Genomic DNA, 15611 nt, shown 5'->3' with positions numbered 1-15611 from the left:
GCACAGATTTTTAATCATGATTTCATTGTCTTCAATGAGTTTGTAAAGCTATTCAGGTTTCCTTCTTAAGTTTTTCTTACCATCATTTAGTCATTGTCCATTTCTTGTGTTTTCAAATGTTTTGGCATGAGTAGTTTTAGGTTTCTTCTGGGCATATATATAAAAAATGTATTCATAACACTTTATTATACATACACTAGAGGCCCAGTGCTGACATCCATGCACTGGGCAGGGGGGTTCCCTCAGCCCAGCCTGTGCCCTCTTGCAGTCCAGGATGCCTTGGGGGATGTCCACCTGCTGGCAGTTGGACATCCCCCAAGGGATCTTTAGCACTGCTGCGGAGGTGGGAGAGGCTCCCGCCATTGCCGCTGCGCTGGCCAGCCCTGAGCTCGGCTTCTGGCTGAGTGGCACTCCCCCTGTTGGAGCACACTGATTACCAGGGGCAGCTTCTATGTTGAGTGTCTCCCCCTGGTGGTCAGTACGCATCATAGCGACTGGTCGTTCCGCTGTTTGATCGATTTGCATATTAGGGTTTTATTATGTAGGATAGGGAATGACACATCTGTGGGGCTCATGTCTCCACTGCGAGCATCATTGTGTCTCCTTCCTCACTCATTCTCCAGAGGTTTACTTCTGGTTTGTTTTCTCCGTGGCACGCCTTTTGTGGAGACATAGGGGTGACCCCTTGGCTCAGCTCCACTCTTGTCAGCACCCACCTGAGGCAGTGCTCTTGTTTGCTTCGTTCTCAATGTCCTTTGTCCCTGGTGTCTGCCTCTACTCTCCTCTTCACTAAGACACCCACTGTAATACTTTATCATGCTTTCTAGCAGCATTTTGTGTGTGACACATTTCTATGTTATTAAAATGATACATTGTATATTTATGTTGTTGGTTTAAAACATATTCTTAATGTTTTATGAATGTATGTTTTTAATTTTGTGTTCTAGACTATTCTGATGTTCTGTTTTTTGTTAATCCTCACCCAAGGATATTTTTCCACTGACTTTTAGACAGAGTGGAAGGGAGGGGGAGAGGTAGAGAGAAACATCGATGTGAGAGAGACACATCGATTGGTTGCCTTGTGCACGCACCCCGACTAGGGCCGGGAAACCTGCGACTAAGGTACATGCCCTTGACTAGAATCAAACCCGGGACCCTTCAGTCTGAGGGCTGATGCTCTATCCACTGAGCCAAACTGGCTAGAGCTGTATTCTGACTTTTTGCTCAAGATTTCTGCTCAACATTTATTTTTTTCAACAAATACCTACTATGTTTAAGGAATGTGCTCAGCACATTGGTTTATAGAGCAATAAATCAAAATCTTAGTTTTCTTGGGACAGACAGACCGGCAATGAAATAAATACAGCGTTTGCTGGCATTGAGTGGTCTGAGGAAATAGGAAGCAAGGCATACAGAGGTGGGTGCCGGGTCCTTCTTGTCATTTCCTCTGACTGCTGCATCTTCTGTTGTGTATGGTAACTGAGTTCTAAATACCATCTTGGGGAGAAAGATGCATAGAAAACCCTGTGTTAATGTCCCCTTGCAAACCTGTTTGATCCCTCCATCGTGACCTGCCCATGGGCGCTCCCCTGCGTTAGTCTATGGGGCTTCAGTTTCCTCACAGCCTTGGTTGGTTGCATTAGTTTATTTTGCATTTCTCTGATTATTTGAGCCTTTGAGTATTTACCAGCTGCTGGGTTTTGCCTTTTATGAATGCCTCCTGATATCTTTTTATATCTTTCTGCTGATCTCTAGTGTGTCCTTTGATTAATAGAGCCATGTGGATTCTAATCCTTAGTCAGTTGGTTTTTTTTTTAATATGTTTTTATTGTTGAGACAGAGAAACATCACCGATCGGCTGCCTCCTGCATACCTTCCACTGGGATGGAACCCACAACCCAGGCGTGTATCCTGACCGGGAATTGAACTGGTGACCTCTTGGTTCATGGGTTGACGCTCAATCACTGAGCCACACCAACCAGGCTTTGGTCAGTTTTTGATGTGGTACTTTATTACACTGCTTCTAAAATGCACCTTTTTTTCCCCCTTCTATTTTAAGATCTCTGAATTGGGGGTGAATCATACAGCTGCTGCAAGTCTTTGTCAGCTAAGGGGCCTGGGGCGGGGGGCTGTCACTGCCTGTGTACCAGTGAACTAGGTCATGACTGTGTTTACTGCCAGCACTTCAGTTGAGTTATGGGCAGCGCTGGTAAGTAAATCAGCTGATGGCAGGAGAAAGGGCCAAACCACTCCAAGTAGGCTAACAGAGGCTACTGCAACTAAGGTTTGAGTGTCCCTTTGTCAGATTCTGCTGCCTTTGGGTAATAACAGCTTACTTTCTAGAAACATGGTTCAATTGGCAAAAGATGAAACTAGGAGTTTAGTTCATAGGAAAGTTCCAGCATTAAAACGTAGAGAATGAGTGACACCAACTTGTCAGATGGTAGGAGAGCACCTGCGAAGCCACTGCCTGGGTATTCGGTGGCAGACAGCAGAATAGTGTGAATGGCCACAGTGTCCGTGGCTTAGCAGAGGAGAGCAGACAGTCGGAACTTGGGCAAAGAGGTTAGGAATGTCCTGACCAATTGAATTGCTAGTATTTTCCTTTTCAGAAGTTCAGAAGAGTGTAACCAAAGTCTGTGTCTAAGAGTACCCAACAGATCTTTTCATTAAATATAGTCTAAAAAATTCTAGATGACAAGGAAGCATCCTGACCTTCTAATCAGCAGTGTTTTCTTCTGTAGTGGCCGATAAAATACAGTTGATGCCCTCTTAGATTCAGTGAAATACAATCAATCTCTTTATTATACACCTGTTAACTTCATCTTTGGTGTTAATTTTGACTTGATCAGTTTTGTTCATTTCGGCTTCATGGTTTGCATATTTTGAGACTTGCTTCAGAGATCATTTCCTACTCCAAGGTCACAAAAACATTCTTCTACATTTTCATTCATTATCTTTTCCAAAATACCTTTTTGGTTTGTGACATGTCTGGAATTCACCTTTGTACATGATTATACAACTTTATTTTTTCCCCCATAGAGAAATATCTGTGTGTAACTAAGTCATTTGTGGGGCAAATGCTATCGTTTGCCAGGTACTCATGTATACACAGCTCTCTTGAGTTCCAGATTCACTCACTGGTCTAGTTGTCTATTCTCACCAGCGCCAAACCTGATGTTGCTGGAGTCTGAAATGGTTGTTTTTCTCGGGTAGAGCACCCTTCTCCGTTTCCAAGTTCACTAAGCCACCTATGAACCTTCATTCATCCAGGTGACCTAACAGTGAGGCTGGGGTTTTTGGTTGGGAAGGTTTTATTTTCCTTCCTCCCATTCTCTGAGGCCTTGACTGTGGAGCTGTCTTTCTGGATTGATTTTACTGACTTCTGCAAGGCGACCCTGAAGGGTCTTGCTCTCCAGGATTCCTGTGTCAGGTCCCTGCATGGGGCACAGGTGTGAGCCTCCTGGTGCTCACCGGAAGCTGTTTTCCTGCCTTGTCCCAGGTGCTGGACGAAAACCGGTCCCCACATCCTGTGTCGTGCTTCAGCTGGCCTGTGCTCAGCGGCTTTGGGTGTGCTCGTTCTTGATAGTTTGGTTTCTCCGTGTCACGGTTTTTGTGGAATGGCCTTGACTTTCACAGCAGCAACTATTACTGCAGGCTTGTCTATATAGGTGTTTTGTTTTCTCATCTTTTTGTGAGTGCCAAAACCTCCACGTCAGGGAGGACTGGGGAAACTTTAAGAAGCCCTGAGAAGGGTCAAACTAAATAACATGATGGATTCACAGTCCCAGTGGGTGAAAAGAGAAGAAACCTTGAAGCCATAGGGAAGAAGGAAGGTAATATTTAGAGAACACCTCTGTGGACCAGGCACTTTTGTAATGACAGTTATCTTGAGAAAAAGGTCCTCTCCCCATTTTACAGATGAAGAAACTGAGGCTTACAAGCCCAGGTAATCTCCAAAAGTTTCTGAAGCCATCAGTAGCCACAGGGCAAACGACTGTAAATTTTTATCTCCTTTTGTGAATTTACTTGAAGTTGTCTTTCATTTCCTCCCTGGTTTCACAGCATCTTTGTTATCTTTCTCATAGAAAACCAGTTCTGTTGATACATACCAATGAGAGCAGTGTCTCGGTCTTTTCTGGCCGTAGTGCATTTTCTAGAGCAACCCAGCATGTAGACCAGTGCAGATGTGTAACTGAAACAAGTTTCAGGCACAGTCACTTCCCTTGCTGTGACAGTCCCACTCCATTCTATTCTATGGTTTCCTTTAGTTAAAATAGGTTGATTGTGACTGACTCAATTTGGTCCTACAACCGGTTAATTGCTTGTGACCTGTAGCTTGGCCCTGTGTTTCTGAAGCATGGCCTGCAGCTAGTGTTTGTCAGCAAAGGACTTGTCCTGTCCCAGCCACACTTAGATGCATACTCCTGTGGAGCTGGCCACTCTGTTTTTAATACAGTGGTCGCCAACCTTTTGGGCCTCATGGACCACCGGTTGGTGACCGCTGCTTTTATACACACACACACACACACACACACACACATGCACACACATCCCAGCTGGTGTGGCTCAATGGTTGAGTCTGAGGTACTTTATTTAGCTATTTTTTATTTATTTTTTAATCCTCACCTGAGGATATTTTTTCCATTGATTTTGAAAGAGAGTGGAAGGGAGGGAGGAGGTGAGAAGAGAGAGAGAGAGAGAGAGAGAGAGAAATAGCGTTGTGAAAGAGATACATCCATTGGTTGCCTCCCACACGCACCTCTACTGGCGCTGGGGAACCTGCAACGAAGGTACATTCCCTTGACTGGAATTGAAACCTTGACCCTTCGGTCCATAGGCCGACGCTCTAACCACTGAGCAACCGGCCAGGGCTAGCTATTCTTTCTTAAATGAATTGTAAAATCAAAACAAAGATTTGCCATCTATCCATTTTAAAATTCTAGCTTCTTAACTGAAGTGTACAGGGTAGCCTATTAAGAATTACTGCCCAAGTATCTGATTTTAATATACCATTGTCTAATTTTACTTTTTAAAAATAAACAGTACAAGAGCTGGAAGACCGGTGCACAAGTAGTGTAGAGTAACAACACTGTGTCCTGTCTGCTGCCAGGGTAGTGTGGGAGCATGTGTGCTGTAACGTGTTGGCTGAGTAAACCATTCTCATCTCTCTTCCCCAGCCCTCCAAGCCACAGCATCGTGGTGAATGGAAAAGAATGTATAAACTTTGCCTCCTTTAATTTTCTTGGATTGTTGGATAACCCTAGAGTCAAGGTAAGTAGCACCCATGCTGAAGTGAAAAGATAGCATGACTGACTTAAGAAACTGGACATAAAATCAAAGATCAATGCAGAGCATCAGAAAGGGCTCTCTAAGTGTCTGCCATTTCTCTTTTCTGGAAGAGCTGTGACCTGGATTTCCAGAGAGGGAGGCAGGAGTGTCTGTTGTGGCTTAGTGTTGTCCGAGCCAGACCTGGTGATGGTTGGAGATGTGTTTAGAAAATTGTTCCAGTTTCTGTTGGGATTGTCGGCCAGTAAATATTTTTGAGCCTAGACTTATGTCCACACATGCCAAAAAGTATAAACGCATCAAATTAACCGGGATTTGATATTTGAGTTAATAGAACATGTCTGTTTTAAGTTATATCCTTAAATCTTTTTTAAAAAATATATTTTTACTAGTGGCCTGGTGCACGAAATTCATGCAGGGGGCATGGGGTGTTCCTCAGCCCGGCCTGCACCCTCTCCAATCTGGGACCCCTTGAAGGATGTCCTGCGGGTTTACAGGGATTGGGCCTAAACCGGCAGTCGGACATCCCTCTCACAATCTGGGACTGCTGGCTCCTAACCGCTCACCAGCCTGCCTGCCTGCCTGATTGACCCTAACCACTCTGCCTGCCGGCCTGCTCACCCCCAGCTGCCCCCCGCCGCCGGCCTGCTTGCCCCCAAATGCCATCCCCCGCCAGCCTGATCACCCCCAACTGCCCCCTCCCCCCCCCCGCTGACCTGCTTGCCCCCACCGGCCTGCTCGCCCCCCACTGCCCCCCTGCTGGCCTGCTCACTCCAAACTGCCTCCCCCCCGCTGTCCTGATCACCTGCAACTGAACCCCACTGATGGCCTGCTTGCCCCCAACTGGCCCCCATGCTGGTCTGCTTACCCCCAATGGCCCCGCCCCCCACCAGCCTGATCACCCACAACTGCCCTCCCCTCTTGGCCTCTAACTGCCTCTACCTCGGCCCTGCCACCATGGCTTTGTCCAGAAGAATGTCCGGAAGGTCTCCTGTAAGGTCTCCCAGTCTAATTAGCATATTACCCTTATATTAGTATAGATAGAGGCTTGGTGCACGGATGGGGGCCGGCTGGTTTGCCCTGAAGGGTGTCCCGGATCAGGGTGGGGGTTCCCCTGGGGCGTGGGGAGGCCTGGGCGAGGGGCCTGTGGTGGTTTGCAGGCCAGCCACGCCCCCCTGGGATGAGGGTCCCTGCTGGGGGAGCGTAGTCAGCCTGGGTGAGGGGCTGAGGGCTGTTTTCAAGCTGGCCACACCCCCTTCAGGGTGGGGGTCCCTGCTGGGGTGACTGGCCAGCCTGGGTGAGGGGCTGATGGCTGTTTGCAGGCTGGCCAAGCCCCCCAGTGGGGACCCTCACCCCATGAGGGTGTGGCCAGCCTGGGTGAAGGGCTGAGGGCTGTTTTCAGGCTGGCCATACCCCCTTCAGGGTGGCCACAGCCCCTGGCAACCCAGGCTCCCAGATCCTCCTTGAGCGGAGACCACAGTGGCTGGAAGCAGGTACCTGGGATTTATTAATCTTCTATAATTGAAACTTTGTAGCCTTGAGCGGTTCCCATAGCCAGCCAGGGCAGTGGGGAAGCTTGGCTTCCTTCATCGCCAGGGGCAACCCAAGCCTCCTGTTTGCTCCAGCTCCGTGGCCACTGCCATCTTGGTTTGGTTTATTTGTATACTCCTGATTGTCTGGTGGGCATGGCTTTAGGTGTAGCAGAGGTACGGTCAATTTGCATGTTTATTAGATAAGATTGATTTCTGAGAGAGAGAGGGAGAGAGGGAGAGAGGGAGGGAAACATCCATGATGAAAGAGAATCATTGATCAGCTGCCTCCTGCACACCCCTACTGGGGTTCGAGCCTGCAACCTAGCATGTGCCCTTGACTGGAATCGAACCTGGGACCCTTCAGTCCGTCGGCTGATGCTCTATCCACTGAGCCAAATCAGCTATGGCTATCCTTAAATCTTTATGTCTGCTTTTCTTTGTATCCTATTGTTAGGATGTCATAGTTTAAGAAAGGAAGGAAAAGGGGGAGGAAGGGAGGAGTTACTGGTTAAAGACTAGGAAATGCCAGTTTTGAATTGTTTCTTTCCTCCCACAAGGCAGCAGCTTTGGCATCTCTAAAGAAGTATGGTGTGGGGACTTGCGGACCTAGAGGATTTTACGGCACATTTGGTATGTTTCAGTATTTTTCAGACTACTCTTTGGTGGAATAAGGTTCCATTTTATTTCAGAACTCCTTGGAAAAGGCATCTTTAGTTAGTTGTGGTGTTAAGCCGGTGCGTGCTATTTCTTACCTTATTTTCTAGAACGTTGTTGTTTGGAACCATTGTTTAGAGTTGAATGTCACTTGTGGAGAAGAGCCAAAGTTACCTTAGGTGTGCAGTTCTTAGGTCAAAGCCTGAGCTGCTGTTTCATGTGCCCCCCCATCCCCCCCAAGGCAGCGGTGTTAGGAAACAGTTCATTTCTGTGGTGCATGGCAATTGTAAGAGGAAGGGTCCTGTGTGGGTGGCTCTGCTCTTCATAATTGTGCAGGAATCGGCATCTTCCCTGTCTCTGCTCCAGTGTGGAGGGCACCATCCTTGTCTGCATGGCTGCAGCCAGGTGGCAAGTATAGGGAGCAGGAGTGCAGGGCAGCAATACACTTTTTTTTTTTTAAATATATTTTATTGATTTTTTACAGAGAGGAAGGGAGAGAGATAGAGAGTTAGAAACATCGATGAGAGAGGAACATCGATCAGCTGCCTCCTGCACATTTCCCACTGGGGATGTGCCCGCAACCCAGGTACATGCCCTTGACCGGAATCGAACCTGGGACCTTTCAGTCCGCAAGCCGACGCTCTATCCACCGAGCCAAACCGGTTTCGGCGGCAGCAATACACTTTTAGGCAGGCAAGTCACCCTGCACATCACTCTGCCACATTGCATTGGTGAGACCATAACCCGGGTCATGCCTTCCTGCAAAGGGGGCCGGGAGATAAGCTCCAGCTGGAGAACCACCATGTGCCGGGGAGAAAGGCAAACCTCCACGTGCCAGGGAGAAAGGCAAGAGCAGATTGTGAGGCGATAGGCTATGTAGCTCTTTTCTTTCTGGAATAAAGATGAAGGATCATTGATTTCCCTGTGTATGGGTGACCCTGGGACAGGCTAAGTAAATGTTAGGATGAGTGTGTGATTTCAAACACTATGAACTTCCCTAACAGATTTCTTAAAGACACCCTGGCATTTTCAGGTTGTGTTTATTACATGTATATTGTTCTTCTGAAAGCTTTGAAAATGCTAAATAATTGTTCAAATGAGTATATTCCTGGAAATAACATTCTGGCTTCAAAATGTCAGAGTGTGGTGAAAATAAAGCCAGGGAAGGCTCATCCATCTTCTGTCCTCACTTCCATTTCTGTGTGTGTGTGTGTGTGTGTGTGTGTGTTTCTTTAACAGTTATGATATTTTTATTTAAGAGAGCACTTTTCTTTATTCCTTAGCAAGTTTAGCAGTTAAATTATTTATATTGGAAACAGGTGACAGGAGTTAATGTCCAAGAATCCTACAGCTGGAAAGGTTTTAAAAGTCATATACTCCAGGATTCTAACTATTCATAAGACAAATAGAAAGCCCAGAGAGGTTAAGTGACTTCCTCACAGTCACACAGGTCATTAACTTCTGCCCTAAAACTGGAAACCAAGTATGCTCACTCCTAGTCTTTTTCCCCCCTCATTTAATAATTCTTTTTCTAAATAATTTTTTTAATTATTGACATACAGTTAGTTATATTAGTTTCAGGTGTACAACATAGATTTGTATAACTTACAAAGTGACCACCCCCATAAGTTTAGTGCTTATCTGACTCCATGTATATCTATATATATAATAGGCCAGTGATGGCGAACCTATGACATGCGTGTCAGAGGTGACACGCGAACTCATTTTTTTTGGTTGATTTTTCTTTGTTAAATGGCATTTAAATATATAAAATAAATATCAAAAATATAAGTCTTTGTTTTACTATGGTTGCAAATATCAAAAAATTTCTATATGTGACATGGCACCAGAGTTAAGTTAGGGTTTTTCAAAATACTGACACGCCGAGCTCAAAGGGTTCGCCATCACTGTAATAGGCTAATATGCCATCTGACCAGTCACTATGACATACACTGATTGCCAGGGGGCAGACACTCAATGTAGGAGCTGCCGTAAGGTGCTCGGCCATTTACAAAGAAATGGCACTGCGGACCTGGACCCCACAAAACAACACTTGGCTTACCCCAACTGGGACACAGGCCCCGCCACCAACCTGGAGCGACAGCCCACCAAATCACAGCTGATGCTGCCAAGACCCCATGGTGCAAAATGCGGCCCACAGCCCAGTCCATCTCGGAAACGGTGGCTGTGGGTGCCGGGTAATGACGTCATATAGCAACGGCCGGCTTCCTCTCCCCAGCAACAGGCCATCTGTATATATAAAAGGCTAATATGCTTAGTGTCCATCCAACTGGTAGCTATGATGTGCACTGACCACCAGGGGACAGACGCTCAATGCAAGAGCTGCTGAGCTGCAGTGACTTGGCAGCGGCACTTCTCAGGTTATGCACCCCGAAACCAGAGAGGAGGGAGCCCAATTCCTTGCGGGGCCACACGATTCTACCTTTGGCCATGGATTATGTTGTTGCTGGGGCACTGTCTGCTCTGAATCTGGTTTACTGCACACTTGCCTTTGTGTTTCACACACTGTACGACAGCAACTTTGCAGAGTGCCCCCTCCCACTCCGGGACCCCTCGGGGGATGTCGGAGAGCGGGTTTTGGCCCGATCCCCGCAGGCCAGGCTGAGGGACCCCACCTGCCGGAGGGACCCTGCTCACTCCACAGATGCCCTTCAAGCCATGGCGCCACCCCAGGTGTGGCCGGCTGGGGGTTACCACAGGACGTTGGCTCCAGGGCGTGTCCAGTCCACTCGCCCAGTCCTGCTCTGCCGACCACCTTCTAATTTATTTCTTTTCAATGTGCACGAATCCGTGCACTGGGGCACTTTTTTTAGTATAATATTATGACTATATTCCTTATGCTATATTTTATATCCTTTTGACTAATTTTATAACTGCCAATTTGTACTTCTTAATCCTTTCACCATTTTTACCCATCTCCTCAACCCCCCTGCCTTCTGGCAAGCATCAGTTTATTCTCAGTATCTATGAGTTTGTTTCTGTTTTGTTGCTCTTTTATTTTGAAAACTAGAGGCCCACTGCATGAATTAGTGCATGGGTGGGGTCCATTGGCCTGGCCAGCAATTGGTGCTGATTGGGGCCATCTTGCCCAGTCCCGATCGGGGTCGATCAGGGCCAGCTGGTTGAAGGGAGGGACCACAAGAGGTTGGCCAGCCACAGGAGGTTGGCTGTGGGAGTGCACTGACCACCAGGTGGCAGCTCCTGCATTGAGCATCTTCCACCTGGTGGTCAGTGTGCATCATAGTGACCGGCCATTTGGTCGACCAGTTTGAACGGTTGCTTAGGCTTTTATATATATACTAGAGGCCGGGTGCACAAATATTTGTGCACTCGGGGGTGTCCCTCAGCCCAGCCTGTGCCCTCTCGCAGTCTGGGACCCCTTGGAGGATGTCCACATGCTGGCTTAGGCTTGCTCCCTGGGGGGATCGGGCCCAAGCTTGCAGTCAGACATCCCTCTGGCATCCCGGCAGTCCTCAGGGGATGTCCATTTGCCAGCGGGGAGCAGACCTAAGCTGCAGTCGGACATCCTTAGTGCTGCTGAGGAGGCGGGAGAGACTCCCGCCACCACCGCTGTACTGGCAGCCATCAGCCTGGCTTGTGGCTGAGCAGAGTGCCCCCTGTGGGAGTGCACTGACCACCAGGGGACAGCTCCTGCATTGAGCATCTGCCCCCTGGTGGTCAGTGTGTGTCATAGTGACCCGTCATTCCCAGTCTTTCTGCTGTTAGGGTCAATTTGCATGTTATCCTTTTATTATATAGGATCGAGGCCTGGTGCATGGGTGGGGGTCGACTGGTTTTCCCTGAAGGGTGTCCCAGATCAGGGTGGGGGCCCTGCTTGGGTGCCTGGCCAGCCTGGGTGAGGGGCTGATGGGTGTTTGCAGGCTGGTCACACCCCCTTCAGGGTGGGGGTCCTCACTGGGGTGCCTGGCCAGCCTGGGTGAGGGGTTGATGGCTGTTTTCAGCTGGCCACACCCCCTTCAGGGTGGGGGTCCTCACTGGGGTGCCTGGCCAGCCTGGGTGAGGGGTTGATGGCTGTTTGCAGCTGGTCACACCCCCTTCAGGGTCTGGTTCCCTACTGGGGTGCCTGGCCAGTCTGGGTGAGGGGCTGGTGGCTGTTTGCAGGCTGGTCAAGCTCCTCCCAGTGGGGACCCTCACCCCATGGAGGTTTGGCCAGCCTGGGTGAGGGGCTTATGGCTGTTTCCAGGCTGGCCACACCCCCTTTCGGTTGCGGGGTCCCCACTGGGGTGCCTGGCCAGTCTGGATGAGGGGCTGAGGGCCGTTTTCAGGCTGGCCAAGCCCCCCCGGCAACGGAAGCTCCCAGCCTCTCCTTCTGGGATTAATTTACCTTCTATAATTGAAACTTTGTAGCCTTGAGTGGAGCTCAGAGCCTGCCAGGGCGGGCAGGAAGCTTGGCTTCCTCCATCGCCAGGGGCAACCCAACCTCCTGCTCACTTCAGCTCCGTGTCCACGGCTGGCTGAAAGCAGGTATCTGGGGTTTATTTAGCTTTTATAATTGAAACTTTGTTGCCATGAGTGGAGCTCAGAGCTGGCCGCGGCAGGCGGGAAGCTTGGCTTCCTCCATCACTGGGCAACCAAGCCTTCTGCTCGCTCCAGCTCCGTGGCTGCCAGCCGCCATCTTGGTTGTGTTAATTTGCATATAGTCACTCTGATTGGCTGGTGAGCGTGGCTTAAGGCGTAGCGAAGGTACGGTCAATTTACATTTTTGTTTTTTATTAGTGTAGATACACACGCTAGAGGCCTGGTGCACGACATTCGTGCACTGGGGAGGGGGTCCCCTCAGCTCGGCCTGCACCCTCTCACAGTCTGGGACCCCTTGGAGGATGTCCACATGCTGGCTTAGGCCCACTCCCCGGGGGGATCGGGCCTAAGCTGGCAGTCAGACATCCTTCGGAAGATGTCCACTTGCCAGCTGGAGCAGGCCTAAGCTGCAGTCAGACATCCTTAGCGCTGTTGAGACGGGAGAGGCTCCCGCCATAACCGCTATGCTGGCAGCCATCAGCCTGGCTTGTGGCTGAGCAGAGTTCCCCCTGTGGGATTGCACTGACCACCAGGGGGCAGTCTGTCCCTTGGTGGTCAGTGTGTGTCATAGTGACCAGTCATTTCCAGTTGTTCTGCTGTTAGGGTCAATTTGCATATTTCCCTTTTATTATATAGTATCAAGACCTGATGCACGGGTGGGGGCCGGCTGGTTTGCCCTGAAGGGTGTCCTGGATCAGGATGGGGGTCCCACTGGGGTGCCTGGCCAGCCTGGGTGAGTGGCTGGTCACTGTTTGCAGGCTGGCCAAGCCCCGCAGCAGGGACCCTCACCCAATGGGGGTGTGGCCTGCCTGGGTGAGGTGCTGAGGGCTGTTTTCAGGTTGCCTACACCCCCTTCAGGTGGGAGGGTCCCGCTGGCGTGCCTGGCCAGCCTGGGTGAGGGGCTGAGGGCTGTTTTCAGGCTGTCCACAGCCGCGTGCTGGAAGCAGGTATCTGGGATTTATTTATCTTCTATAATTGAAACTTTGTAGCTTTGAGTGGAGCTCAGGGCAGGCAGGAAGCTTGGCTTCCTACATTGCCGGGGCCAACCCAAGCCTCCTCCTCACTCCAGCTCTGTGGCCGCCACCATCTTAGTTGGGTTAATTTGCATATTTGCTCCCGATTGGCTGGTGGGTGTGACTTGTGGGTGTAGCGGAGGTATGGTTAACTTGCATGTTTCTCTTTTATTAGATTAGATATTGATAGATTTCATGTATAAATGAAATTATATGGTATTTGCCTTTCTCTGCCTGACTTATTTCACTTAGCATAACATTTCTAAGTCTATCCATGTTGTTGCAAATGGCAAGATTCACACGTGACATCTTCTTTAGCCATTTTTTTTATTCTTGTTAATCTTCCATATGTTGTCTTGGTTTTCTAGCCATTTGATTATTGATGAACACTTAGGGTTTTTTTGTGTGTCTTGGCTATCTAGATGTATAAAAGCCTAAGCAACTGTTTGTCCATTTGACCGGTAGCTATTACGTGCACTGACCACCAGGGGGAAGACGCTCAATGCACAGACCTGGGAACATGGAACAGACTGATGAATCTCAGAAGGAAGGGGGGAGGGTGGGAAGAGACTAACCAAAGATCTTATATGCATACTAGAGGCCCAGTGCACGAATTCATGTACCAGTGGGATCCCTCAGCCTGGCCTTGCAGGGATCTGGCTGAAACTGCAGTCCGACATTCCCTGAGGTGTCCTGGATTGTGAGAGGGCGCAGGCCAGGCCAAGGGACCCCCACCGGTGCACGAATCTTTGCACTGGGACTGTAGTTGTAAATAATACTGCAGTAAACATAGGGATGCATATGTCTTTTTTAATTAGTGTTTTGGGTTTCTTTGAATAAATTCCTCAGAAGAGGAATTGCTGAGTTCTTCTCTGACTCTTGTTGTAGCCTTGGTTTTAAAGTCTATTTCATGTGATATAAATATTGATATTCCAGCTTTTCTTTCACATTTCCATTTGCATGAAATATCTTTTTTCATCCCTTTACATTCAATCTGTATGTCTCTTTCAATCTGAAGTGGGTCTCTTATAGACAGCATTTGTAAGGGTCTTATTCCTTTATCCATTCAGCCACCTTACTAGTATATCTTTAGATATAGCTATAGATATAAATACACACACACACACACACACACACACACACATATATTTCAGAGAGGACGGGAGAGGGAGAGATGGAAACATCAGTGATGTGAGAATTATTGATCGGCTGCTTCTTTCACATCCCCTACTGGGGATTGAGCCCGCAATCCCGGCATGTGCCCTTGACCGGAATTGAACCCAGGACTCTTCAGTTTGCAGGCCAACGCTCTATCCACTGAGCCAAACCAGCTGGGGCACACCTTGTCTTTTAATTGGAGCATTTAATCCATTTACATTTCAAGTAATTATTGATGGGTATGAGGTTATTGCCATTTTATTTTGTATCTTTGTTTTCATCTCCTCTTTCTCCTCCTCCTCGTCTCTTTAACATTTCATATAATACTGGTTTGTGGTGATGAACTCCTTTAGCTTTTTGTTGTTGTCTCTTTATCAGACCTTCAGTTCTAAATGATAGCCTTGCTGGGTAAAGAAAATTTACTTGTAGGTCCTTGCTTTTCATCACTGTGAATACTTTCTGCCAACCCTTCTGGCCTGCAAAGTTTCTGTTGAGAAATCAGCTGACAGTCTTACGGGATCTTCCTTTGTAGGTAACTAGCTGCTTTTCTCTTGATACTTTTAAGATTCTCTCTTTGGCATTGTAATTATGATATGTCTTAGTGTGGGCCTCTCTTGGTTCATCTTGTTTGGAACTCTGTACTTACTGGATTTGTATGTCTCTTTCCTTCAACAGTTTAGGGAAGTTTTCCATCATTATTTCCTCAAATTGGTTTTTAATCTCTTATTGTTTCTTCTTTAGGCACCCCTGTGAGGTGAATGTTGGTACCCCTGATGTTGTCCCAGAGGGCCCTTAAACTGTTTTTTCCTTTTTTTAAAATTCCTTTTTCTTTTTGCTATTCTGATTGGGTATTTTTATGTATGCTTCCTTATATTCCAAATCACTGATTCAATCCTCTGTTTTATCTAATCTACTGTTGACATTCTCCAATGTATTCTTCATTTCTGACTGGTTCTTTATGTTTTCTATCCCCATTTTTGTAGTTCCAATCTTTTTGTTAAAGTTCTCACTGAAATCATTGAGCATCTTTATAACCAGTGTTTTGAACTCTGTATCTGATAGATTGTCTCCATTTTGTTTAGTTCTGGAATTTTATTTTGTTCTTTCATTGGGGCATGTTTCTTCTCAGTTTGGCTGCCTCCCTGTTTGTGTCTACATCTCCTGGTTTTGGTAGTGGTCTTATGTAGTAGGTGTCCTATGGGGCCTGGTGGTTCCACCTTCCTGGTAACCTGCCGGGGCTGACCAGCAGACCCTCTGCGAGGGATGAATAATTACCCTAACACACGTTTCAGTGAAAGAGGGGCTAAGGCACTACTCGGCTATCACCGCCAAGTAGCCCCGTTCGCCTGCCTCCTTTGTCCTAACAGCTTGAACTAAAATTAACCTCTAGTTACAATCAGCAGGG

The 15611-nt window shown here is 48.0% G+C and overlaps 1 protein-coding gene across 11 annotated transcripts in view; it reads left to right on the top strand.

Annotated features, from left to right (window-relative positions):
• The window catches only part of SPTLC1 (serine palmitoyltransferase long chain base subunit 1), a 90636-nt gene that overhangs the window by 13707 nt on the left and 61318 nt on the right, over positions 1–15611 (top strand). For 10 of the 11 annotated variants that reach the window (XR_004966656.1, XR_004966655.1, XM_036302433.1 and 7 more), the window contains exons 4-5: positions 5181–5274; positions 7379–7451. The exons of the other annotated variant lie outside the window; for it this stretch is intronic. Coding sequence is in view for 7 of the 10 variants with exons in the window: in XM_036302433.1 (XP_036158326.1) it covers positions 5181–5274; positions 7379–7451 (167 nt within the window). In the remaining 3 variants the exon portion in view is untranslated. The remainder of the gene's footprint in view (positions 1–5180; positions 5275–7378; positions 7452–15611) is intronic. 11 annotated transcript variants of the gene reach the window in all.

Source organism: Myotis myotis, unplaced genomic scaffold (assembly GCF_014108235.1).
Source record: "Myotis myotis isolate mMyoMyo1 unplaced genomic scaffold, mMyoMyo1.p scaffold_m19_p_31, whole genome shotgun sequence".
NCBI lineage: Eukaryota > Metazoa > Chordata > Mammalia > Chiroptera > Vespertilionidae > Myotis > Myotis myotis.
The sequence above is the reverse complement of the archived record's forward strand: the minus strand, read 5'-3'. Positions and strand labels throughout refer to the sequence as shown.